We start from the raw sequence: 25,613 nt of genomic DNA, 5'->3' as shown, positions 1-25,613 counted from the left end.
TCTCATCACCACTATCATCATATCTCAGATGAGATGACCATCAGCGCTTGTGCCGGAGGTAGAAGGTTATACTGTAGGTAATAGGTATTTTACATTTTAGTCATTTAGCAGACGCTCTTATCCAGAGCGACTTACAGGAGCAATTAGGGTTAAGTGGCTTGCTCAAGGGCACATTGACAGATTTTTCACCTAGTCGGCTCGGGGATTAGAACCAGCAACCTTTCGGTTACTGGCACAACGCTCTTAACCACTAAGCTACCTGCCGCCCCTGTAGGTATGAACTATAATTGAGATTATGTTATTGATGTATATCTAAATCATCTATTCACTTTAAATTCTTTATATATTCACAAATGGAAACTCCATCTGAACCCTATTAATTTTCAATTAGCAAGTCAATGTTGGAGCTCTGTAACTTGAGTCCTCTGTCATTCTCAACAGGGAAACGCCAGAACATATTCACTCTAGGAGCAATCTACTGCCTCCTTTTGGCCAAATGTTGCAATTACAAGCTATTGGGAGAAGCTTTCCATCAGCACTGGAAACTACACTATTTGACTGAGTAACTTTCTACAGGAGCCACAACCAGCAATTAAATGGCAACATCATTTAAACTTTATTTAACATATATTTCAATTCCATGGTAACAATACTTTTTTAATTAACAGTGACTGTGAGAAGGTAACACATTTTAATCAACAGTAAACTGAGAATATAAACTGAGTAGACAAAACATTAAGAACACCTGCTCTTTCCATGACATAGACTAACCAGGTGAACGCTATGATCCCTTATTGATGTCACTTGTTAAGTCCACTTCAATCAGTGTAGATGAAGGGGAGGAGACAGGTTAATGAAGGATTTTTAAGCCTTGAGACAATTGAGACATGTATTGTGTATGTGTGCCATTCAGAGGGTGAATGGGCAAGACAAAACATTTAAGTGTCTTTGAACGGGGTATGGTAGTAGGTGCTAGGCGCACCGGTTTGTGTCAAGATCTGCAATGCTGCTGGGTTTTTCACGCTCAACAGTTTCCGTGTGTATCAAGAATGGTCCACTACCAAAAGGACATCCAGCCAACTTGACACAACTGTGGGAAGCATTGGAGTCAACACGGGCCAGCATCCCTGTGGAACGCTTTCGACACCTTGTAGAGTGCATGCCCCGATAAATTGAGGCTGTTCTGAGGGCAAAAGGGGGTGCAACTCAATATTACGAAGGTGTTCCTAATGTTTTGTACACTCAGTGTATAGTCTTGAGTGTGCATAGAGTCAGTGCAAGATAGGGTCAGTGAAGATAGTCCGGGTAACCATTTAATTAACTATTTAGCAGTCTTATGGCTAGGGGGGAAGAAGCTGTCTCGGCGCTTGCTGGTATGGGAGCCGATGCTCCAGTACCGTTTGCCGGACGGTACCAGAGGGAACAGTCTATGGCTTTGGTGGCTGGAGTCTTTGGCAGTTTTTCGGGCCTTCCTCTGACATAGAGGTCCTGGATGGCAGGGAGCTCGACACCAGTTGGGGGTGGGGTTCCTAATGTTTGGGTATACTCAGTGTATGTTATATATATATATATATATAATCAACAGTGAACTGTGAGCAGCATTAAAAGGCATATAACATGTGGGCTACAGTAAGAAGTCTTTCACTAATTATTCACATTTAAAAGATGGTTCAAACACTGTGGCACATTACAGGAAATTAAATGAATCCATGCAGCCTACAACCTAGCCATAACATAGTAGGTGAGAGCTTTGTAAATACTGCCCCTGTATAAACACAAATCATGTCATAAATGAAATGACACAGTGAAATATGCACTTCCCTTAAAGTAAACATAATGGGGCGGTTTCCCGGACACAGATGAAGCCTAGTCCTGAACCAAAAAGCAAACTCAAATGGAAAATCTCCAATTAAAATCTGACCTAGCAAGTTAAACTTTTAACATACTTTTCTTTTATATACACAACTGAAGAAGTGCTTTTTAAAACAGTACAAGAAGAGTCTTCTTAAGGAATGTGAAGGAAAGAATGTTGACACGGTTAGCATTCACATTATCCTCTGTCTGGTGTTAGCAGCTAAGGTACCTCTCAACAGCAGAGTGGAACTGACTAACTAATATTCCCTCACTGGAAGGTTCCCCTAGGTACATATCTAAGATCAGCTTCACCTCTCCCAATCATAACCTTAACCAGTAGCGGGGAAAAATGCAAGATCAGTGTCTAGGCCTGGGTAACTTCACCCTCCCTACTCCACATCTGAAGGAGAGAGGCTGAACTTTTCCAAAAATCTCCGTTCCAGGAGCGTGTTGCTATAGCAGCCAGAGACAGACAAGTCCTCCTCAGAGAAAGGGAGGGACAGCAGGAGAGTCATCTCACAGTCTTCTGTTGGCTCAGGTTGTGTTTCAGTGGGGTCACTAGCGTTCGCACAGGGACTGTCACTGGAACAGGAGCTCAGGCTTAGTTGCAGTAATGGAAGAGTTTCTGTCTCCTGGTCTGGGTTTCCATTGTGGGAACTGGTTATGTTAATTGATACTGCGTTTAAGTTACAGTTTAAGGCGGCCATATTATCACAAGGCAAATACTGAGGATGGGTCTCCTCTCTCACAGCTCTGGGCCTCAGTGAAATGGCAGTGTTTCTCAGGACCTCCATGAGTGTGAAGTTACTCTGGGTGAACTGACTGAAGGGGACACTCTCCTCCAGATCCAGGTTCTCTGAGACCCTGTGGACCAGATTCAGGCCCCATGGGTCTCGGTCTCTGCTGAGGCTGGGATTGGGGTCTCTGGTTAGGCTGGGGTTAGGGTCGGGGCTGGAGCTGGGTCCTGTGTCTTTGGTAGGGCTGTGGTCTTCACTCAGATCTACCAGCATACAGTCCGACTCTTCTCCATCTCTGTCGGCATCCATCTCCGTGTCCATCTCTTCCTCCTGACCAGGATGCTCCATGGACCCTGTCTCCCAGGCTTCGACCACCACCGACCCAGGCGTGGAGTCTCTGGAGGGGGCCTTAGGGGGGGACTCAAACACCACCCCTCTGGGTGGAGGGGGTCGGATAGGCCTCCGCGGCAGGTTACTGTAACCCAGGAAGCTGGACTGACCAGGGTCTTGAACCTGCAACTCAGGTCGGCCCTTCATGTAGTGCCGGACTGACTCAGGAACCAGGACCTCGTGGCGTTTTCTCCTAGGCAGCAGGGCAGAGAAGGAGGGGATGCCAGTGGTAAGCCTGCCCACGATGGGGACCAGGGAGGTGGGCCGCAGGGCTGAGACAAAGTCCTCCAGTTCCTGGTAGGAAGGAGAGATGAGTTAGATAAATCAATTAAAATCAATCAAGGGCGTCTGTACACTAGTTTCTCGACCGGATATCAAGACAGAAGCAGTTCAATATCTTTAAATGGTTTTGGACCACTCCTTGCATGCAGAGCCATACAGAGGTTAAACCTCTACAGGCTTGAGTTAACAGGCCTAATGTCTACCCCAATGAGGCCTAATGTCTCCCCCAATGAGGCCTAATGTCTCCCCCAATGAGGCCTAATGTCTCCCCCAATGAGGCCTAATGAGGCCTAATGTCTCCCCCAATGAGGCCTAATGTCTCCCCCAATGAGGCCTGTCTCCCCCAATGAGGCCTAATGTCTCCCCCAATGAGGCCTAATGTCTCCCCCAATGAGGCCTAATGTCTCCCCCAATGAGGCCTAATGAGGCCTAATGTCTCCCCCAATGAGGCCTAATGTCTCCCCCAATGAGGCCTAATGTCTCCCCCAATGAGGCCTAATGTCTACCCCAATCCTGGTAGCTAGCTGTGATGGTATAATGGTTAGTACTCTGCATTGTGGCCGCAGAAACACATTTTGCATTGCGGCGGAGAGAAGTTGTAGCAGTTTTATAACTCATTTCATGCAATTCTACACATTTTGCCATGCGGCGGAGAGAAGATTTAGCAATTATATAACTAATTTTATGCAATTCTACACATTTTGCCATAGGGTGGATGCAAATGTTTGCTCTTTTAATATGATAACTGATTATCAAAATGGCCCCCACCCAGGTCGGTAATTTCACCATGCTTACTACAAGTATAGATAGCTGGCTGCTAGACTAACCTACCAATCTAAAAGAAATGTAGCTGACATGGGCTAATTAAGTGACTGCTGATGCACATCCAAATGTTGTGTATTGTATTATTCTAACTCTCAACAGTAAATTGAGACTACGACAGAGTTCCAAAAAGCGTGCCTAAAAAAAAGGGGGGGTCGCGGGCCACCAGTTGCCCATCCCTGGTGTAATCTAAACAGTATGGCTAAATGTAATCTAACCAGTGTAAACTAATTCACTGGGTAACTAAACAACTCTGGCATTTGTCCACCAGAGTGGTATCCTACGAAGCAAGCTAGATCTACTCAGGCTTTTATAAAGCTAGCCAGCTAGTTAGCTTCACATTCCAGGTGAGGCTTCATCCGTACTACCACGGTGGATATTGCTCGTCTGCCTGCCCGCTAACTCTAGCAGGCTTGCAACTCCTTGTGCATGTCGTACATGACTAGTCGAGCGCCGAGGTCTTCATTGCGACAATGCTGAAACATCAATTCATGGGCGAGTCACTGCCACATTTTCATTTCTACTGAAATCAAAAAGAAAGAAATGTTATCTTGCAAATCCAGCAGGCTATGGTGTGAAATTGCCTTTTAAAAATGCAATCTTTATTTGATTACTTATCATTAATGCCTACCGATTATTCTTCTCTTTGTGGAACAGCTTGTTTCGTTGTGGCCATAGACATATAATTAATAGAAGGGTTTTGGAACCTTCTACCCTGGCAATTTGACTGTTAAACTCATGGGTACACGACGGTACACTTGCAATGGCTGCCAGTCCTGACTTGAATGGGAACTACCATCTATGGATTATATGTCTATGGTTGGTTGCAGCTGTCATTTTGACTTTCGCAAATTTCTCATTACAATCGAAAGCAAATGCTGTCATTACTAAATGTGTAATGTGATACTTTTAATTTTACCACTTTTCTTACACACAAAAAAAACATTTGATGAATAAAATATTTAATCTTCTTCCACAAATGAAGGGGAGGATTGCCGAATTCACGTTCTAGTCAGAACTAGGAAACTCAGAAATGTTTTTTTAAACATTGCACGTGTATAACTACAACCAGTTAGTAAGTCGGAAATTTCAGAGTTATGACTAGCAGTTGAACGCGGCAGATGACACATTCTTTGCGAGAGGGAAGGTATCTGATTTAATTGGCCCTCAATTTATGGCTCACACACTTAATTCAGGATAAATGGAGTTAACCCTGAGTTAGCCTGCCCCGGAGCAGGTTAGTTCTGATGGATTCGTTGCCATAGAGATGTACCTGGCTAAAAGGTGAGCTACTTTCGTGGTACTGGTTATCCCGAGTTGAACTCATTGACTAAAGCGAACTCCTCAAACCTGATTAGTAGTATAGGCAGTCCCTCCAGGATTCTGCGATCGCATAATTCCAATGCAAAAATCAACCAATCAGCGCATATTATGCGAGAGCCCGCAATTTTGACCAACTCCCGCACTTTTAGCGCAGTGGTAGCAGGGAAGACTGTGGCAAGCGCTGAAAGAATCAAGGTGAGTGACGTTTTACTTAAACTTTTACTCCGCTAACCTTGGCTTTAGTAGGGTGGTCGGCACTCTGCTCTCCCCAGTCTGTCTGTGGAGAGCGCTGCTCAAAGCACTGAGTGCAGTTTGTCAGCTTTGCCGTTTTAAACTCTCTCTGTAAAACTTAATACGGATCATGAAAGCACAATCTTTCTGGATTTTCTTAGAAATGGTAATACTGTTTTAAAAGTACATATCAACCACAATACTCTATTTGTACGTGTTCTGTTCTCTATCTCCCGTACGACCCTTTCAGAAAAAAAAAATCACAATTTCAAGTATTTTGAAGACAACTTATGCGAAAGAAATATCGATCCTCAAATTGAAAGCGAGTGTGTGAGTGAATGTGTGAGTGGATTATGACACACAGATATATATTTTATCTAATCAATTGGCGCAATTGTTATTTTTCAGATTTGTGAAGATTGGGTACGCACTTGCACAGCAGTCAACATGCCCCTTTCCAAAAGTGATCACTCCTCAATGAGGCAGTTCCTGAAGGAGAAAGTCATCAATGGAGGTGACATCCCTGTATAGCACCAGCTATAGGAAAATAACTTGGGAGATGTCTACCTGAAGGTGAAGGAAGAACTCAAGCAACATCTTGCAGGGAAGCCAGTGGCAGTCATCTTTGATGAAACTCCAGATGTTGAAGGAAGATGTGTACTAAACATCCTCATCGCACCACTTGAAAAGGAGAACATCTTCGGGGAGAACATCCTCGGGGAGAACATCCTCGGGGAGAACATCCTCGGGGAGAATTCTTGCCTACCTCGCAGAGACAGTGTTTCTGGAGCAGTGCAATCATTCAACAGTTTCCAATGGCGGTGGTGAAATGTCTACAAGACTACAATATCTCCAAGGATGACGACTTTGACACAGAAAATGCTGCGTACATGAAGAAAGCCTACAAAGCTGCACCTTCAGTCATTGTTCCCCAACTCCCTGCACATAACATGGATGGCTCACAACATGAATCTGATAGGGAGTGCTTTCCGCAAACCTTTTGATCAGCTGAACGCATTCATGCTAAGTTTTTCGCAGATGTTTTACCAGGCAGGGGCACGCAAAAGAAGATACCTTCCTCACCACCAGACTGGCAGGACGGAAGAGAGCAACCATGGCTCCCAATCCATGTGCAACACGCTGGAACTTATGGTTCTCAGCAGTGCAGTACCTCTCAGAGCAGTTTGGCCTCTACAAGGGGTTCATAGAGATGGAAATACAGGTATGATTTAAATCTACATGCGTTCTACAATTGCTTAAGTTATTGTCATTTATATCATTGTAATTATGCAGAAAAAGTGGCCTATATTTTTTGTAAGCCGTGATGGCATTTCACAGTGAGTGTAAATAATATTTTCTTATGTTCCTCTTTTTTATGCCTTGTCATTCACAGGTGTGTGGCCGAAGTGCACCACAGAGAAAATACAAGAACAAGAGCTGGTTCAGTCGCTGCAGATTCATCTGAACATCATGGCAGACAAGTGCAAAGTCATCCTGCAGCTTCTCGACATCTTCCAGAGCAGACGCCCCGTGACAACAAAGATCTTTCACAATTTAGGGGACTCGCAGATTAACATTGCAGCCAACAAAGAACTACACTACTTTGACGCAGTTGACAACTTGCCCTTTGCTGTGAAAATCTTGAGCACTGTTGAAGAGGCATACCAGCAGAGGAAAAACGTACAAAGTACATGTCAGATGGACAGCCTACCATGGAGTTCCTCCAAGAAGGTAGGGTGTTTGAGCCACGTCACGTTGCGTTTATGGATGACAGAGTGTCCAGCTACAAGGCTATTCCAGGCTTCAGTAAGGTACCGAGAGATGAACTGGATGCCTACTTGACCAATGTAGGACCAGCAGGACTGGGAGCCACAGTGAGTGGGGTGGTGGATTTGGATATCTTCTGGGATGGACTTCAAAGAGAGACTTCCTGTGCTGCGCACCCTGGCCAAACGCTACAAAGATGCAGTCTCAAACTCAGCTGATGCTGAGCGAAGCAACAGTATCTACAAGCTTGTGTTGTCCAGCCGTAGTCGATCAACCTCTAACAACAACCTACGAGCCTTGGTCTTCATGTACCACAACCAACGACTCCGCAGTGGAGCTGATATGGAGGAGGATGGAATGGATGATTACACTGAGATCTGGCCTAGATGAGCCCCACCTCTCGTTATGTTCAGAAAAAGAGCTGTGTTTGTTCAAAAAAAGAAACAGCCCAAAAGAGCACTTTGTCTCCAATTGTTTTCATGGAAGATGGACTTGAGATATAATATGTCTTAATTGCTGATTGGACCCCAGGTGTTTATTTTGTCCTAGTTTAATCTTTTTTAGTACCTACAGATTATGCATGGATTTTTTTTTTATGTTGGAACTCTGAGCTAGCTTCCGCTCCTTTTTTGTTCAGGAAAATAAACAATTTTCTAATTGTTTTTGTATTATGTATTCTGCTTAAAATCGTCCTAAAACTGAGCATATATGATGTTTTATTGCTTTATATGAAATTAATGTGGGGTAAAAACATAGCAAAATGTATCGCAGAATTTCAGAAAATCTGCTGCAAAATCAAGAATTTTTGGCCGTAGAAATCACAAAAAAAGGTCGCGAAATCCTGGAGGGACTGTATAGGGCTCCTGTTAGGAGGGATGATTTAGATGAATCCATTAAATCGCTTAGTCAAAACGAGTGTCCGTATCGATTCCAAAATTAGGAAATCAACATTTTGATTGATATTTTCCATTACGGTACAGAGATATGAGTTTTAAATAAAAACAATTGTTTTGATTTAATGTGTGGCTTTTGACCCCTGTGAAAGACAATACAAGGTGCTGGTACTGTGGCTTAGCTGGTTAACGTGCCTGTCTGGTAAACAGGAGCTCCTGAGTTCAAATCTCAATAAAAACTCATTTATTAGTTAAGAAACATTTTTTTTTTTTTAAACATTAAAGTGGCACTCCAGGTTCCTTTTCACGTGATTTACGTGATTTACGTTACAACAGCACACTTCAGTAGGTGGTCCAGGTATCGTCATCGCATGGCACAAATTGCACGCCATCACACTGCCCTATCCCATCTGTTCATTGACTACAGCTCAGCCTTCAACACCATAGTACCCGCCAAGCTCATCATTAAGCTCGGGGCCCTGGGTCTGAACCCCACCCTGTGCAACTGGGTCCTGGACTTCCTGACGGGCCCCCCCCCAGGTGGTGAAGGTAGGAAACAACACCTCCACTACGCTGATCCTCAACACAGCTGAGTGCAAATCTCAGCAGTGCCTTTTTAAGCATTTCATTGCACTGTGTAAAATATGACAAACACTTTGGATTTCAAGTCTACACACACCTCTTACATTTAAAAAAAAACATTTTTAGTCATTTAGCAGACGCTCTTATCCAGAGCGACTTACAGTTTTAGTGAGTGCATACATCTTTCACATTTTTCACACTGATGAGTTTAACAGTGACCATCTTTGATTAATCTAGCAACCAACAGCTAGTGTTAAACTCCCTCCTAGCATTCTGTCGAGGGGGATGTGTTCGTGCATCAAGCTACATTACGCTACAGCAGCGGTAGGCAATACTGTTCCTGGAGTGCTGCAGCTACTGCAGGATTATGGTCCAACTAGGCACCACACCTGACCAACTGAGCTAATTGATCAGTTCAGTGATTGCCTAAAATCAGCACACCTGGTCTCCCAGGTTGGTTAAATCAAAAACATGAAGTGGGGCCTCCAGGACCAGGGTTACCTACCCCTGCACTAGAGTAACAGGAGATGGGTTCCTGCCCTTTGGGTCAATCTGGCTCAGACTTTTATCCCTACCCGGCGTTGTCGCTTAGTTGGTTAAAGCGCCTGTCTAGTAAACAGGTGATCCTGAGTTAGAATCTCAGCCCCCTTTTTAAGCATTTCATTGTACTGTGTACACTACGCTGTATCCTGTGCACATGACAAATAAACGGATTTTGTGTTGAACCATGACACCAAGTAAAGATCAGAATGTACTTGGTGAATTAAGGTAATTCCTCTTCTGAACTCATCTCTTCAGAAAATGGGGTTAACATGCACACTGCTATGGCTTATCGTATCTGGTTTAGAGTTCAACATTGTTTTAAAAATGTAAATAACTCCTGCACACAAGATTTGACCTCTGAACATTTATTGTCATTGTTTCTGTACGACACCTTTTGGTGCTGTAATTTTGTAACGGGTCTTAAACTCCATGGCCAGGTGGACTAGTCGGGACTCCTTAACTAGGGTGTCCCAAAACTACAGCACCTTTTTCAAAAGGTGTCATACCGAAATACCAAAACATTTACAGTAATGATAACATCATTATGTGCAGAGGTAAACTCATGTGTGCAGGAGTTACTTCTATTTTTACTACAATGTTGAACTCATCCCTACCTGGTAGGAGGAGTGGTCAATGTTGAACTCATCCCTACCTGGTAGGAGGAGTGGTCAATGTTGAACTCATCCCTACCTGGTAGGGGGAGTGGTCAATGTTGAACTCATCCCTACCTGGTAGGAGGAGTGGTCAATGTTGAACTCATCCCTACCTGGTAGGAGGAGTGGTCAATGTTGAACTCATCCCTACCTGGTAGGAGGTGTGGTCAATGTTAAACTCATCCCTACCTGGTAGGGGGAGTGGTCAATGTTGAACTCATCCGTACCTGGTAGGGGGAGTGGTCAATGTTAAACTCATCCCTACCTGGTAGGAGGAGTGGTCAATGTTAAACTCATCCCTACCTGGTAGGGGGAGTGGTCAATGTTGAACTCATCCCTACCTGGTAGGAGGAGTGGTCAATCTAAAACTCATCCCTACCTGGTAGGAGGAGTGGTCAGAGTAAGGTACCACGTGGACATTAGGGTGGAAGGAGACCAGGGGTCTGCTGGTGGGCAGGATGGCCAGAGTGGGGTGTTCCCTGTTCCAAAGGAGGAGGTTGGTGGAGCGGATCTCTGACTGGTCCACGGCCCTGATCCGGCCCGCTCCTGGCTCAGTGGTGAAGACATCCGGCAGCTCCAGGGCTCTGAGAATCGCTAGCCTCTCGACGGACACTTCCACCCAGGTCTTAAACTCCATGGCCAGCTGGACCAGTAGAGACTCCTTACCCAGAGTGTACAGGCCTGCAGACAACACACAGACATGGAAATAGAATTAGAACATAATATGCATAAATACAATTATATACAGCATCTCTATGCCACGAGGAGTGGTGTCAGTTCAGCTAAACCTAGGGTATGCCAGAGAGGGGACTGTTTTGGAAGTTGAAGCTCATTTACCTCATTTCTACACAATTTAAAACACTCTAAAATGCTATTTGGAGAACAGCCAAAAAAACAAAACAAATGATCCCAGACATTAATTATCACCGCAATATTAGGTTTAAAGGTCTGTGGAACGGCATAAACAATGTCAACCACATCATAAATTGACTCATTTACTTGTGGAACGGCGCATACAGTGCAACGTGAAACAGATGCATTATACACGCTATCAAGTCACAACAAGGCCGACTTCAAATGCCGACATCCATAGGCGGCGAGCGAGTTTCAAGTTTAGGGAAGCTATTTTTTCACCATAAAATTGCACCTTTATAATAAAAGATTGCATGCATCTATCACCGCATTTGTAGATTAATGTAAAACAGGCTCCCATTCCTAATGTGATGAGTAGATTGCATAGTTATAACTTAAGCTAATAACATAACTCAATCACTGTTAGCAAAACAGAGTTCTGAACAAAGCATGCCTGAGCGCGTAGTGACACAACAGGCATAAATCAGAGACGTTCCTTCTCCTTTCTTTGCACAGGAAAATTTTGCATTTTTAAACACATTTCATGAGAAAAAATAAGAAACCCTCACACTGCTCTTGCTAGTATCACTGCTCTTGCTAGTATCGCTCCTCTTAATTAAGCTTTACGTATCGGCCTCACGGCCTTCGTCAAAAGCTCTGACGAAGGCCTTGAGGCCGATATGTAAAGCTTAATAAAGAGCAGCGATACTAGCAAGAGCAGTGATACTAGCAAGAGCAGCGATACTAGCAAGAGCAGTGTGCGTGTTATTCAACTGTTACCATGAACCTGCAACAAAGATAGCTCAGATGTGCGAGTGCCTTTAGAATAAACACATTTCATGAAACTACACTTTATGACTGGAGACAAGCAACATAATTTATTTTTATTTTTATACGACACAAATTCCTAGCCTACTCTGCTGACACTGACTAGTAAAAACAAAAATGTTTACATTTTAGCAGACGCTCTTATCCAGAGCGACTTACAGTTAGTGAGTGCATACATTTTCATACTGGCCCCCCGTGAGAATCGAACCCACATCCCTGGCGTTGCAAGCGCCATTGCTCTACCAACTGAGCTACACGGGACAACCTTGTCACAACTATCTAATCTAGGTCTATGAAAAGGGGAGAGAGAAATTGTACAATATGACGTCCATCTAGCCTGGAGGAGGATATTACTGTCCCCCCAAAAAAACTTTCCATTGGTACTGATCCAATGATAAAGACAGTAAATGCATCACCAGGATATGGCCGATGCTCTCGGCTGGTGCCAATGAGATAGGCCACTGTTTGCTCAATTGGGAGTTGAGAATTTTGAGAACTAGAGACAGATTAAATCTTTTCTTTGTCTTCTCTTTCCAGCAACAGCCATTTGCTTTCTAAACTATGTTTTTCCTACGATTGTATTTTCAAATATTACGATAGGCCAAGGCCTATTTAACTGCTTTTCACTGACCGCTGCAACTCAACATTCAGCTATTTGGTAGGCAAAAAAGCTAATGATCCCCTGTGGCCAAATCATGCTCTCTTGTGTAGTATTTTAAATGATATAATTTATTTATGTATAGGCACAAGTAATTTTATAGCAAATGTTGGCACATTTAAATGAATTTACTTTAGGGGAATCTTCCCCTAGCCTATTGGACACGCCACCTATGACGTCATCAATTTGAAAGTGTGAAAGTAACCGGTGCATAAAACAGCTGGCCGCGAGGCTTACAAATGCCAGCATCAAGTTCAAAGCAATCGGCGCACTCCCTAAACAGCTGACCGGCTGTCTCTGCTCTCTGAGAGAAAGGTGCGCAGGCCGGCAGCTTCTCTCTGCGCAATAGTTCTAAAGCCAGCCAACAATAAGCTAAACAGGATTGGAATGATTTTAGTCAACTTTTTTGTAGCCTACTTTTACATGTTTGGTCTTGAGCCATGCATGGTTTACCCCCTGCCATACCCAACTGATGCCCCTGGCCACGAGGAAACTGGATTTAATTTGTTTTCTAACCCATTGAAGCTTTTAAAAACAATTTATACATGAGAAAAACACACACACTATAGAGAGTTAGATAGTTTGTTAGTTAGTTAGCTACTACTCATAGTAAATCATTTGAAAAGCGCGGTGACATTGTGTATCGCAATGCCGTGACCCAGATTCAAACTGGGGGTTACTGCGGGCACAATGCAGAGTACTAACCACTACACAATCACAGCAAGCTACCAGGACTTGAGTGATGGGAAAATATAACAAGATACTCAAGCATGCCGTCACTGTCAGATGGCGCTGGCAAGATGCCAGTTCAAGTTAAAGCACAGAATTGTTATCAGTATCTTTGGTTACAGTATGATGACAGCTAGCTAACTATTTCAGAGTTTCGGAGGCCACAACCTAGAGTACTAACCACTATACGATGACGGCAAGCTACCAGGACTTGTAGCAAGGCAAGACTAGCAGTATCATACCAACACCACTACAGTTCACAGACAGCTACACAAAACGAGTAACGGTTAAGCATCTGTCTCACCAATGACAACAAGACTAGCAGTTTCATACAGTGAGGGAAAAAAGTATTTGATCCCCTGCTGATTTTGTACGTTTGCCCACTGACAAAGAAATGATCAGTCTATAATTTTAATGGCAGGTTTATTTGAACAGTGAGAGACAGAATAACAACAAAAGAATCCAGAAGAATGTATGTCAAAAATGTTATAAATTGATTTGCATTTTAATGAGGGAAATAAGTATTTGACCCCTCTGCAAAACATGACTTAGTACTTGGTGGCAAAACCCTTGTTGGCAATCACAGAGGTCAGACGTTTCTTGTAGTTGGCCACCAGGTTTGCACACATCTCAGGAGGGATTTTGTCCCACTCCTCTTTGCAGATCTTCTCCAAGTCATTAAGGTTTCGAGGCTGACGTTTGGCAACTCGAACCTTCAGCTCCCTCCACAGATTTTCTATGGGATTAAGGTCTGGAGACTGGCTAGGCCACTCCAGGACCTTAATGTGCTTCTTCTTGAGCCACTCCTTTGTTGCCTTGGCCGTGTGTTTTGGGTCATTGTCATGCTGGAATACCCATCCACAACCCATTTTCAATGCCCTGGCTGAGGGAAGGAGGTTCTCACCCAAGATTTGACGGTACATGGCCCCGTCCATCGTCCCTTTGATGCGGTGAAGTTGTCCTGTCCCCTTAGCAGAAAAACACCCCCAAAGCATAATGTTTCCACCTCCATGTTTGACGGTGGGGATGGTGTTCTTGGGGTCATAGGCAGCATTCCTCCTCCTCCAAACACGGCGAGTTGAGTTGATGCCAAAGAGCTCAATTTTGGTCTCATCTGACCACAACACTTTCACCCAGTTCTCCTCTGAATCATTCAGATGTTCATTGGCAAACTTCAGACGGCCCTGTATATGTGCTTTCTTGAGCAGGGGGACCTTGCGGGCGCTGCAGGATTTCAGTCCTTCACGGCGTACTGTGTTACCAATTGTTTTCTTGGTGACTATGGTCCCAGCTGCCTTGAGATCATTGACAAGATCCTCCCGTGTAGTTCTGGGCTGATTCCAACATTTTTGACATGCGTTTTTCTGGATTTTTGTTTTGTTATTCTGTCTCTCACTGTTCAAATAAACCTACCATTAAAAGATAGATATAGACTGATCATGTCTTTGTCAGTGGGCAAACATACAAAATCAGCAGGGGATCAAATACTTTTTTCCCCCTCACTGTACCTACACCACTACAGTTCACAGACAGCTACACAAAAACGAGTAACGGTTAAGCATCTGTCTCACCAATGACAACATTGTGCTTGGGCTGGCTGCGGATGATCTCTTTGATCTGCTGAGTGGCTCGTTGTCTGGAGGGCAGGGTGCGTGTGGGGTCACAGTTAGTGTTGTCCAGGTACAGGACATCTATAGTGGTGTTGGTCCTTAGACATGGCTCACGCAGCATGGATGGGGTGTAGCGGAAATCTCCTGGAATAGAGAAAAGGTTCATACTCTTCAGAATTAAGGTGAGAAAACAACATATATTTTATTACATTTCAGACACAGATACTTTTGTATATATAGTGTATGTAGTATGTGGACACACCTTCACATTTATATTTTTTATTTTATTTTTTTTAGTCATTTAGCAGACGCTCTTATCCAGAGCGACTTACAGTTAGTGAATACATATATTTATTTTTTTATACTGGCCCCCCGTGTGAATCGAACCCACAACCCTGGCGTTGCAAACGCCATGCTCTATCAACTGAGCTACATCCCTGCCGGCCATTCCCTCCCCTACCCTGGACGACGCTGGGCCAATTGTGCGCCGCCCATGAGTCTCCCGGTCGCGACCGGCTGCGACAGAGCCTGGATTCGAACCAGGATCTCTAGTGGCACAGTTAGCACTGCGATGCACACACATTAGTGGATTCGACTATTCCAGCCACACCTGTTGCTGATAGGTGTATAAAATCGAGCACACAGCCATGCAATCGCCATAGACAAACATTGGCAGTAGAATGGCCTTTACAGAAGAGCTCAGTGACATTTAACATCGTAGGATGCCACCTTTCCAACAAGCCACTTCGTCAAATTTCTGCCCTGCTAGAGCTGCCCCGGTCAACTAAGTGCTGTTATTGTGAAGTGGAAATGTCTAGGAGCAACAACGGCTCAGCCACGAAGTGGTAGGCCACACAAGCTCACAGAACGGGACCGGCGAATGCTGAAGCACGTAGCGCGCAAAAATGGTCTGTCCTCGGTTGCAACACTCACTACCGAGTTCCAAACTGCCTCTGGAAGCAACGTCAGCTCAATAACTGTTCCCCTTAGTTCCAGTGAAGGGAAATCTTAACGCTACAGCATACAATGACATTCTAGATTATTCTGTGCTTCCAACTTGGTGGCAACAGTTTGGGGAAAGCCCTTTCCTGTTTCAGAATGACAATGACCCCGTGCATAAAGCGAGGGCCATACAGAAATGGTTTGTCGAGATCGGTGTGGAAGAACTTGACTAGCCTGCACAGAGCCCTGACCTCAACTCCACCGAACACCTTTGGGATGAATTGGAACGCCGACTGCAAGCCAGGGCTAATCGCCCAACATCAGTGCCTGACCTCACTAATGCTCTTGTGGCTGAATAGAAGCAAGTCCCCGCAGCAATGTTCCAACATCTAGTCGAAAGCCTTCCCAGAAGAGTGGAGGCTGTTAAAGCAGAAATGTAGTGTATATATAGTGTATATGTAGTATATATTTAATAGTTTTTCACTGCAACCGCCAACCAAAGGAAGACTCATGAACCCGCTCTCAGCCTGCTGCTGCCTCCTGCCGCTCTGCTAATCATCAGATGGGGGAGAAGAGGAGGTAGGGGCGCCCACGTGGGTAACTGGGGGGCTCTGCCTTGATTGGTAACTGATTAATAAATAAAATAAAACAGCATAATAAATAAATGTGACTGGTCAATTATGTGAGTCAGGAGCTGGGCCCAAGAGGCAAAGATTTATTTACATACAAATCACGTTTTTTTGGTATATTATAAGATTTCTTTATCCAACCACAGAAGCCCACTCTCAATGTTCAAAATACACCAGAGAGCATAATTTAGCCACAGAGGATCAATAGTTTATCAAAATTAACTGTGGATACAGCGTAGTGTACACAGTACAATGAAATGCTTAAAAAGGCACTGCTGAGATTCCAAACTCAGGATCACCTGTTTACTAGACAGGCGCTTTAACCAACTAAGCCACAGCATTCATTGTTACCTCATCTATTGTGGGGTTGAAAAGCATTCATTACAGAATCTTCTTTATTTCAGACTCTCATATCCCTACCCAGTAATGGAAAACATCCCCCCCAAAAAGTTTGACTTTATAATTTTGGAATCCATACGTCACCCTCGATCAATTGATCAATGAATCTATTCATCCAACTCAGGGATGGGCTAACACACCTGACTCCAATAATCAACTAATAATGATCTTCAGTTTGTGTTTGCTAGGAATAGTGGAAAAGTGTGAGGACTGGAGTTGCTCATCCCTGATCTAACTCATCCCTAAAGGAAAGTACTATCAAATACCACTGGATAGTTTTAACCTGTACGTAGTATGTAAGTACATATGTAGTATGTAAGTACTATCAAATACTTTTAACCTGTTAGGCATTCCAGCAAGATTACGCAGCCCTTATGACATGACATTGTGTATCGCAATGCCATGACCCGGATTCGAACTGGGGTTGCTGTGGCCGCTATATGAGTCCACTATATGATCACGGCGAGCCACCAGGGCCACGTGTAGGGTGGAGATTTTGGGCTACTCAAATGTGCGAGCACAGCCAACTAGTGACATGGACACGCTAGCTAAATGCTCAAAAAACATTTCTTCAAATGCTCGTGGATGGTTAGGAACGAACCGGTGTAATTTGCTCGTGTTTGCTAATTAGCCAGTTTAGCTAAAAAATATAAAAAATTGTAAAAAATAAATAAATGGTATAGACTATAGTTATCTAGGAAAAAAATAACCCATTTGCCGTGACATTGTGTATTGCATTGCCGTAACCCAGATTTGAACCGGGGTTGCCGTAATCTCAACACAGAGGTCCTCAACTCTTACCCTACGAGGTTCAGTCTGCTGGTTTTCTGTTCTACCTGATAATTAATTGCACACACCTGGTGTCCCAGGTCTAAATCAGTCCCTGATTAGAGGGGAACAATAAAAAAAAAATGCAATGGAACTGGCTTCGAGGTCCAGAGTCGAGTTTGAGGGCACTACCAGGTCACAGCAAGCTACCAGGTGATGTGGGAGGCCCCTTGGAGTGGAAAGTAAGAAGGTCAGCACTCTCCCTGTCCACATTATTGTAATGAACGCCTGAGTAACCCAATATAAACACAAAAGCCCTACCTGTAATCTAACTAGCATCAAACTGTACCATTAACTAAACTGACGAACTACCCGACTTTGGCATTTAGCCACCTCATCCACGTGACTGTAACCAGGTTTCCAACCAACCTTTTTAAATGCGAGTAAAGGAAAAAATGTCACGACAGGCCTGATGGAAACTTTCCAAATGTCGATAAAAACTAAATACGCTAGACAAGGTGGGATGTTTTTTGTGTCTGTAAAATGTATAATGCGAGAAATGTCGGAAACGCTTTCATGCGCAAATATTGATATAATCACCATCATATCAAAGTCAACTTGGAGTCACGCGATGACATGTTGTGGGGTCCTCTTGGGAAAGCATTCAGTTTATTAGGCTACAGATGAAATAAGTTATGATGAACTTCACGGGGTGGTGAGGTGCAAATTGATGAGCTTGATGCTCCTTTCCAATAAATATCTACGGTCTTATTCTGGTGACATGATGATCGATGCTTGGCTGCTGTTCGAACAAATAAAAAAATAATCTCATGTGGGCTATACCCGCATTGTATTTGCGAGCTGTTGGCTAGAGTGCACGTGCAAATACAAGAATGTGTTAGTATAATAGTCTATATATCAGCTTTTTAGTATTGAAAATTGAGTTGAGTTGTTGAGTTGAAAATGCGATGGAAATCCATTTTAATTTAACCGGCAAAGTTATTTTTATGTGCACTACCTCAACACACACAGCCTTTTATCAGCAACAAGTCAGTTTGATGAAAACACATCTGGTGGGAAAATTTGCATATTGTTTTTATGCGGATTTTAGAATATTCGCTTGAAAATCTGTTGCCAATTGGATGAAAACCTAGCTAGTGACGGCATGTGTGAGTATCCCGATATCTCAGTCTGGCTTTAAACGTACTCTTGAAAGTAATTTTCAAACTGGGTAGTGCATCATCAGTTCCTCTTGTCATGTTAGTAGTCATTGCATACCTTAGAGAGATATTTATAATGTGTCAGAAATGTCCAGATCAACTAGCCCATGTCAGCTAACGTGTTTTTAGTCAATCAAATATCACATGAATACACATTAAGACATGGCAAAATGTATAGAATTGCAAGAACATTTGCTTTAAAACTGCAACATTTTCTTTGCACCCCATGACAAAATGTGTAGAATTGCAGGAAATAATCTTTAAACCTGCAAAATTCTCTCCACCAACAAGTTTGTGACATGAACAGTGCTTGTCCCCATAGAAATAGATGTTTTGCGTACTCGCGCGTGCTGGGGGGCGTGGGATGTTCCCGAATGCTGGAGGGGGGGCCCCCGAGTAAAACAATTTGGGGAACTCCTGCCATACCTCATCATAAGGGGGCTATAAACGACAAACCAAAATCTAAAACTGAACCCTAACAAATTCTGAAATGAAATAGTTTTGCAGGTCAGGAGTGTCCGTTTAGCCTTTTTTTTCATCATAAGAACGAATAAGAGGATGGAGCATCCCTTTTAGCCGGTTCCTCTCTAGGTTTCCTCCTTCTAGGGAGTTGTTCCAGGTCACTGTGCTTCTGCTTAGCTTGCTCTTCGTGCTCTAGGCCGGGAAACTATAAAGCACTTTGGGACAACTGCTGATGTAAAAAGTGCTTTATAAAATAAATGTGATTGATAAGCAGAGATTAGAGTATTGTAGTAGAGTGCCAGAGTCCAGTGGCACCATAATATACTCCAGTGGCACCATAATATACTCCAGTGGCACTATACTATACTCCAGTGGCACCATAATATACTCCAGTGGCACTATAATATACTCCAGTGGCACTATAATATACTCCAGTGGCACCATAATATACTCCAGTGGCACCATAATATACTCCAGTGGCACCATAATATACTCCAGTGGCACCATAATATACTCCAGTGGCACTATAATATACTCCAGTGGCACCATAATATACTCCAGTGGCACCATAATATACTCCAGTGGCACCATAATATACTCCAGTGGCACCATAATATACTCCAGTGGCACCATAATATACTCCAGTGGCACCATAATATACTCCAGTGGCACCATAATATACTCCAGTGGCACCATAATATACTCCAGTGGCACCATAATATACTCCAGTGGCACTATAATATACTCCAGTGGCACTATAATATACTCCAGTGGCACTATAATATACTCCAGTGGCACTATAATATACTCCAGTGGCACTATAATATACTCCAGTGGCACCATAATATACTCCAGTGGCACTATAATATACTCCAGTGGCACCATAATATACTCCAGTGGCACCATAATGTACAGAGTATTGTTAGCTACTAGCTACTTACTCAAAAAGAGCCCTTATGCCATGACATTGTGAATCGCAATGCCATGACCCGGATACAAACCGGGGTTGGATACGATCACAGCGAGCTACCAGGGCCGTGTGTAGGGCGCGGGAAAGACAAGCTGGCTAAATGCCAAAGTTGACTAGTTAGTGAGAGACCGTGAAGTACAGTGCCGGAGTATGGTGTGTAGAGTTCTCACCAGTGTAGAGTATGGTGTGTAGAGTTCTCACCAGTGTAGAGTATGGTGTGTAGAGTTCTCACCAGTGTAGAGTATGGTGTGTAGAGTTCTCACCAGTGTAGCGTATGGTGTGTAGAGTTCTCACCAGTGTAGAGTATGGTGTGTAGAGTTCTCACCAGTGTAGAGTATGGTGTGTAGAGTTCTCACCAGTGTAGAGTATGGTGCCAAAGTATCCTTGAAACAGGAACATGACCGCTCCTGGACAGTGGTTAGCGTCCATGAGAGTGACGGTCAACCTCTCCTTTCCTATATCATCCAGAGGCAACATGTTGGGTTCCCCCACCTCCAGAGGATGGATCCATCGCTCTCTGACCTGAACACATGGAAAAGAGGAGAGGAGGCCTTATCATAAACTGAAGTATAGAACACCTAAAAGCGATTCAGCACTTTGCAAATAAAAAGGAGATGCTATGGTGTATACAGCCATTCATATTTCAATAGCTAGCTCAATAATTGGTAATGGCACGCAAAAATAGTTTAAACAATTATCCCATATCTACATTCCTCATGTTGCCTTGTGTAGAATATAATTGATACTTTGTCTTTCTCACCTGTAGTTTAAGTTTGAGCAGTGTCGCAGAGACTGGTGAGCAGTAGATGGGTCTGTTGGACCAGGTCGAGGTCAGGCCCACAGTATGGTCACTGTGCATATGGGACAGGAAGAACAGGCGGACATGCTGACACTTCCTAACCTGCCAGAAGTCCACAGCCAGCGGAGTATGGGGGATGAGTTTTCCATTCATTACCACAGCTCTGGAGTATCCTCCTGAGAAAAAGCCATGGTTAGCCATTCAAACTACTATAAAACAGCTATTTGGCATATAACAAACATTGAGATATATATATATATATATATATATATATATATATATATATATATATATATATATATATATATATATATATATATATATATATATATATATTCGCTAGTGTTGCTATGAAATATGTAAATGATGTGTTAATTGTATGGATAAAGGCAACATTGTTCTGCCATCTTCATTGACCTGTCAAAGGACTTCGATAATGTTGATCATCCACTGCTAATTCAGGGGCTTTCCTCAATTGGCCTAGACCAGGCTGCATGTAAGACCACACCTGGTCTCAGGGATGGCTAATTGGAAATTGCTTCGGTCTCTATTGAGTTAGATAAATCTGCTTTTAGTTGTTAAGGGTTCTTAAATGTGAAGTTTTGGTAGGGCAATTCAGAAAGCTGATTGAGGACCTTATTACTGATGAATGTGTGTTCATTTATGACCATGTTTTCTTTCTGGTTGCAAACGAGGGCATTGCGTTCATCCACCTCTGGCCTGCTGGCCCCCCTACCTCTGCGGAAGCACAGTTCCCGCTCAGCCCAGTCAAAACTGTTCGCTGCTCTGGCACCCCAATGGTGGAACAAGTTCCCTCACGACGCCAGGACAGCGGAGTCACTCACCACCTTCCGGAGACACTTGAAACCCTACCTCTTTAAGGAATACCTGGGATAGGTGAATGCACCAATTTGTAAGTCGCTCTGGATAAGAGCGTCTGCTAAATGACGTAAATGTAAATATAAATATATAGTACTAGCTAGCTATGCAAACAGTATAGTTTGTCAATAAACTACACTGTTTGCATAGTAGGTGAACATATATTTCAAAATTAAATGAATTACAATGAGTGAAATATTACAAAGGCTTGGACAGCTAACAATGTGATAAGTTGCGTGCACAGCCAAAGCAAAGAATACGTTCTCAGTGAAATGGCTGCGCTTGACAACGTCACTGCAGGCTTCAGTTAAAAAGCACATTCTTACAATATGACGCATAGCCCTGGTAGCTCGCCGTGATCGTATAGTGGTTAGTACTCTGCGTTGTGGCCGCAGCAACCCCGGTTCGAATCCGGGTCACGGCATTGCGATACACAATGTCACGGCAAACGGGCTCTTTTTTTCCTAGATAACTATAGCCTGACTAAAAAAAAGGTGTGTTAGCTAAACTTAGTCAGTAACTAACCGGTTACTCAACCCTGCACCTTAGAGGTTGCTGCCCTATGTACATGGAACACTGGTCAATGTAATAATGTTTACATACTGTTGTACCCATTTCATTCATATATATACACACTGTATTCTAGTCAAGGCCATCCTATTCAACTATTGCTGTACATATACTATTCTATCCACGTATTCTTCAGATATACTATATATTCTAGCCACAAAACGTTACTGTCCATAATGATTATACATCCCATCACATACATACATACATACTCCGGACTCCGTCATTGTTCATCCTAATATTTGTAAATTTCTAAATTTAATTGGTTGATTTGAACTGGCAAACACGAGCAAATTACACCGGTTCCTAAACATCCGTGAGTGAGCGTTTGAAGAAAAAAATAACCCGTTCAGCTAGCGTGTACACGTCACTGCGTGGCAGTGTGTGCACGTTTGAGTACCCCAAAATCCCCGTCATACACACGGCCCTGGTAGCTCGCCGTGATCGTATAGTGGTTAGTACTCTGCGTTGTGGCCGCAGCAACCCCGGTTCGAATCCGGGTCACGGCATTGCGAATTCACAATGTCACGGCATAAGGGCTCTTTTTTGATTTGCTAAATCAACTAGCAAACAAACAGAAATCTAACCCATCTAGACATTTAGCCCTTTTGGGGTTGGCTAACCAGCGAACGTTACACATACTGTTATACAAAGAACAAGACAAAAACGGTATCGCTTAAGCTACGTACGTTAGCTATCTAGTTAACAACACATGGACAAGTCAGGTGGGACAGCCAAACGAAACGAATAACGTTAGTTAGTTAGTTAGCCAACAGCTACCTGTGTATTTATTTAACTAGCAAAGTGTCGAAAGGGCTACTGGTAGCTAGCTACATACAGCTAAATCAAGACAACTAACGTTAGCTATAGCAAGCAACTGAACGCTGCATTGCAATTCTGCCATGTGTGTTGTGTTTTCCCATTTATTTAGCAACACGCAGAGTAAAAACTTCGACTCACAGGACTGATGTTCCTTTCAATTCCAAAGGTTCTGCCACATTGTTGTGAATATGTTCCTGACTGCCACGTGACAACACCGCGCCCCCTTTAGAAAAAAAGAGCGGTAAGGTTCTTCTACTTCTTCTTCTTCTTCTTTGGTAGCAAGGCGTTTACACATTTTGTTTGTGCATGCCGCCTCCTTCTGTGCGGTAGTGTGTGTTCGATCACATTACATTTTGTGATACAAAAATAAAAAAGAAAGGGGAAAGGAAAGAATTGCACCACCAACTAGCATCTATAGATCACTATTACATACCACCAACTAACATCTATATACCACTATTACATACCACCAACTAACATCTATATACCACTATTACATACCACCAACTAACATCTATATACCACTATTACATACCACCAACTAACATTTATAAACCATTATTACATACCACCAACTAACATCTATACACCATTATTACATACCACCAACTAACATCTATGTACCACTATTACATACCACCAACTACCATCTATATACCACTATTACATACCACCAACTAACATCTATATACCACTATTACACACCACCAACTAACATCTATATACCACTATTACATACCACCAACTAACATCTATATACCACTATTACATACAACCAACTAACATCTATATACAACTATTACATACAACCAACTAACATCTATATACCACTATTACATACCACCAACTAACATCTATATACCACTATTACATGCCATATTTCACAAAAATAGAAATCACCACCCCATTCTACTACCTTGACCCTAACTAATAATAATATGCCATTTAGCAGACGCTTTTATTCAAAGCGACTTACAGTCATGCGTGCATACATTTTTGTGTATGGGTGGTCCCGGGGATCGAACCCACTACCTTGGCGTTACAAGCGCCGTGCTCTACCAAACAAACAAACTACATGGAGAGAGCTCAGTCAAAATTAATTTCATTTAAAAAAAAAGAAAAAAAGGAATTGATTAAACCAAGTGTGCCCTGACACTGACAACACATAGGATATCAAACATATCATAGCAGATGTGCAGTTTGATTCACACAGTCATGAATTCTGTAATATGAGTATAGTATCAAAATCATGTAATAGCATTATTATCATCCACTGAAACAGTTGATGCAGTCTAATCATGAATGTGCAAACTGTGTCCGAATGATTTCTGATTTGATATCTAATAAGATCCTGAGTGTATTTGTGTGTTAGCAGTACTAGATATATCAGAGTGAAAGTTATGGTCTAGATGTATTACTGTGCAGTAAGAAGTTTTACAAACAAACAAACTCTATTTACCTTGACTTGCTTTCAGCCAATCCCACAGAGGGAGCAAGTCTGAAAGCACTCTAGCTAGTCATATTGAATCAATATGGCATTGGAGTGCTCCTCAATGTGAGCATAATAAGTAAGGTGAGCATCACTGTTAAAACAACCTTCTTAACCCAGAACAGCTGTGTGTTTCAACATGAACCACTGTACGTTTCTATGTAACCCTCAGAGACTAAGTCCAAATGAAGCAGGTACAATGTTCAACCTCCTCTGAATCCGACAGATCCACCTGCCTTTTCTCACTACAAAATCTCACAACTAACAACATTTCACTGACCAACATCTATACTACTGCTATCCTGCTACACATGCCAGTGTGCTGGATATGCAAGTCAAACCAGCTATTCACCACTACTGCCAGTATAAGTGCAGAAACTAGCACTAGCCTATACCTGTCCATTACCCGATCCATTCTACATGCCTCACATTGTCAAACCTTTCCTCCCTTGGATTTTACCTAGTCTTTTAATGTATTTTCTAACGGGGAATTTTGCAATATCATTTTCAATTTCAATCCCCACATGTTATTTAAAGTCCAATAAAATGAAGACAAAATAGAACATAAGACATCAACTGTCAACAATGGTACGTACATCGACCTTATTCTGATTCAACATATAGTCACTCCACTATGCTCTGTGCATCAGGTCATCAGAGTGACACATAGTCTTGAATGGAGTCCATCAGATTTCATCTCAGTTTATGACACTGAAGTACGGATGCCGTAAGAGGAACTCAAAGTGATACATTTTCAGTTTTTCCTGTGGAGTGCTTCGTTCGCACCAGTCAAAGTATTTTAAGCTGAAGCCCATCAGAATCCTGCTCCGGCCTGCAGTAACAGAGGACAACCCTTGGTGCTTATTATTATTATTATTATTATTATTATTATTATTATTATTATTATTAT

General features: G+C 42.9%; 1 protein-coding gene across 2 annotated transcripts; it reads right to left on the bottom strand.

The window, feature by feature from the left end:
• Positions 1-600: 600 nt before the first annotated feature.
• LOC311118632 (5' exonuclease Apollo-like) lies at positions 601-23,425 on the bottom strand. Of its 2 annotated transcripts, none has more exons than XM_084193424.1 (6): positions 23,353-23,425; positions 20,905-21,119; positions 20,501-20,666; positions 14,716-14,898; positions 10,457-10,758; positions 601-3,275 (listed from the first exon to the last, which is right to left on the bottom strand). In XM_084193424.1, the coding sequence occupies exons 2-6, from the start codon at positions 21,094-21,096 to the stop codon at positions 2,244-2,246; spliced, it is 1,875 nt and encodes a 624-aa protein (XP_084049550.1). In that variant the 5' UTR covers positions 21,097-21,119; positions 23,353-23,425; the 3' UTR covers positions 601-2,243. The 2 variants fall into 2 exon arrangements, with proteins under 2 accessions (XP_084049550.1, XP_084049549.1); XM_084193423.1 differs by lacking the exon at positions 23,353-23,425 and adding an exon at positions 22,597-22,837.
• Between the last annotated feature and the right edge of the window lie 2,188 nt (positions 23,426-25,613).

This window comes from Coregonus lavaretus (genome assembly GCF_964263955.1).
Source record: "Coregonus lavaretus genome assembly, contig: HAP1_SCAFFOLD_1963, whole genome shotgun sequence".
Classification (NCBI taxonomy): Eukaryota; Metazoa; Chordata; class Actinopteri; order Salmoniformes; family Salmonidae; genus Coregonus; species Coregonus lavaretus.
The sequence above is the reverse complement of the archived record's forward strand: the minus strand, read 5'-3'. Positions and strand labels throughout refer to the sequence as shown.

Excerpts from the sequence above, each read along its gene's own strand:
- LOC311118632 (XM_084193424.1), bottom strand. The coding sequence starts at position 21,096 with ATGAATGGAAAACTCATCCCCCATACTCCGCTGGCTGTGGACTTCTGG. Across the intron at positions 14,899-20,500 it reads TGGCACCATACTCTACACTG|GAGATTTCCGCTACACCCCA; the intron begins GTGAGAACTCTA and ends TCTCTATTCCAG. Across the intron at positions 3,276-10,456 it reads CTGACCACTCCTCCTACCAG|GAACTGGAGGACTTTGTCTC; the intron begins GTAGGGATGAGT and ends CCTTCCTACCAG.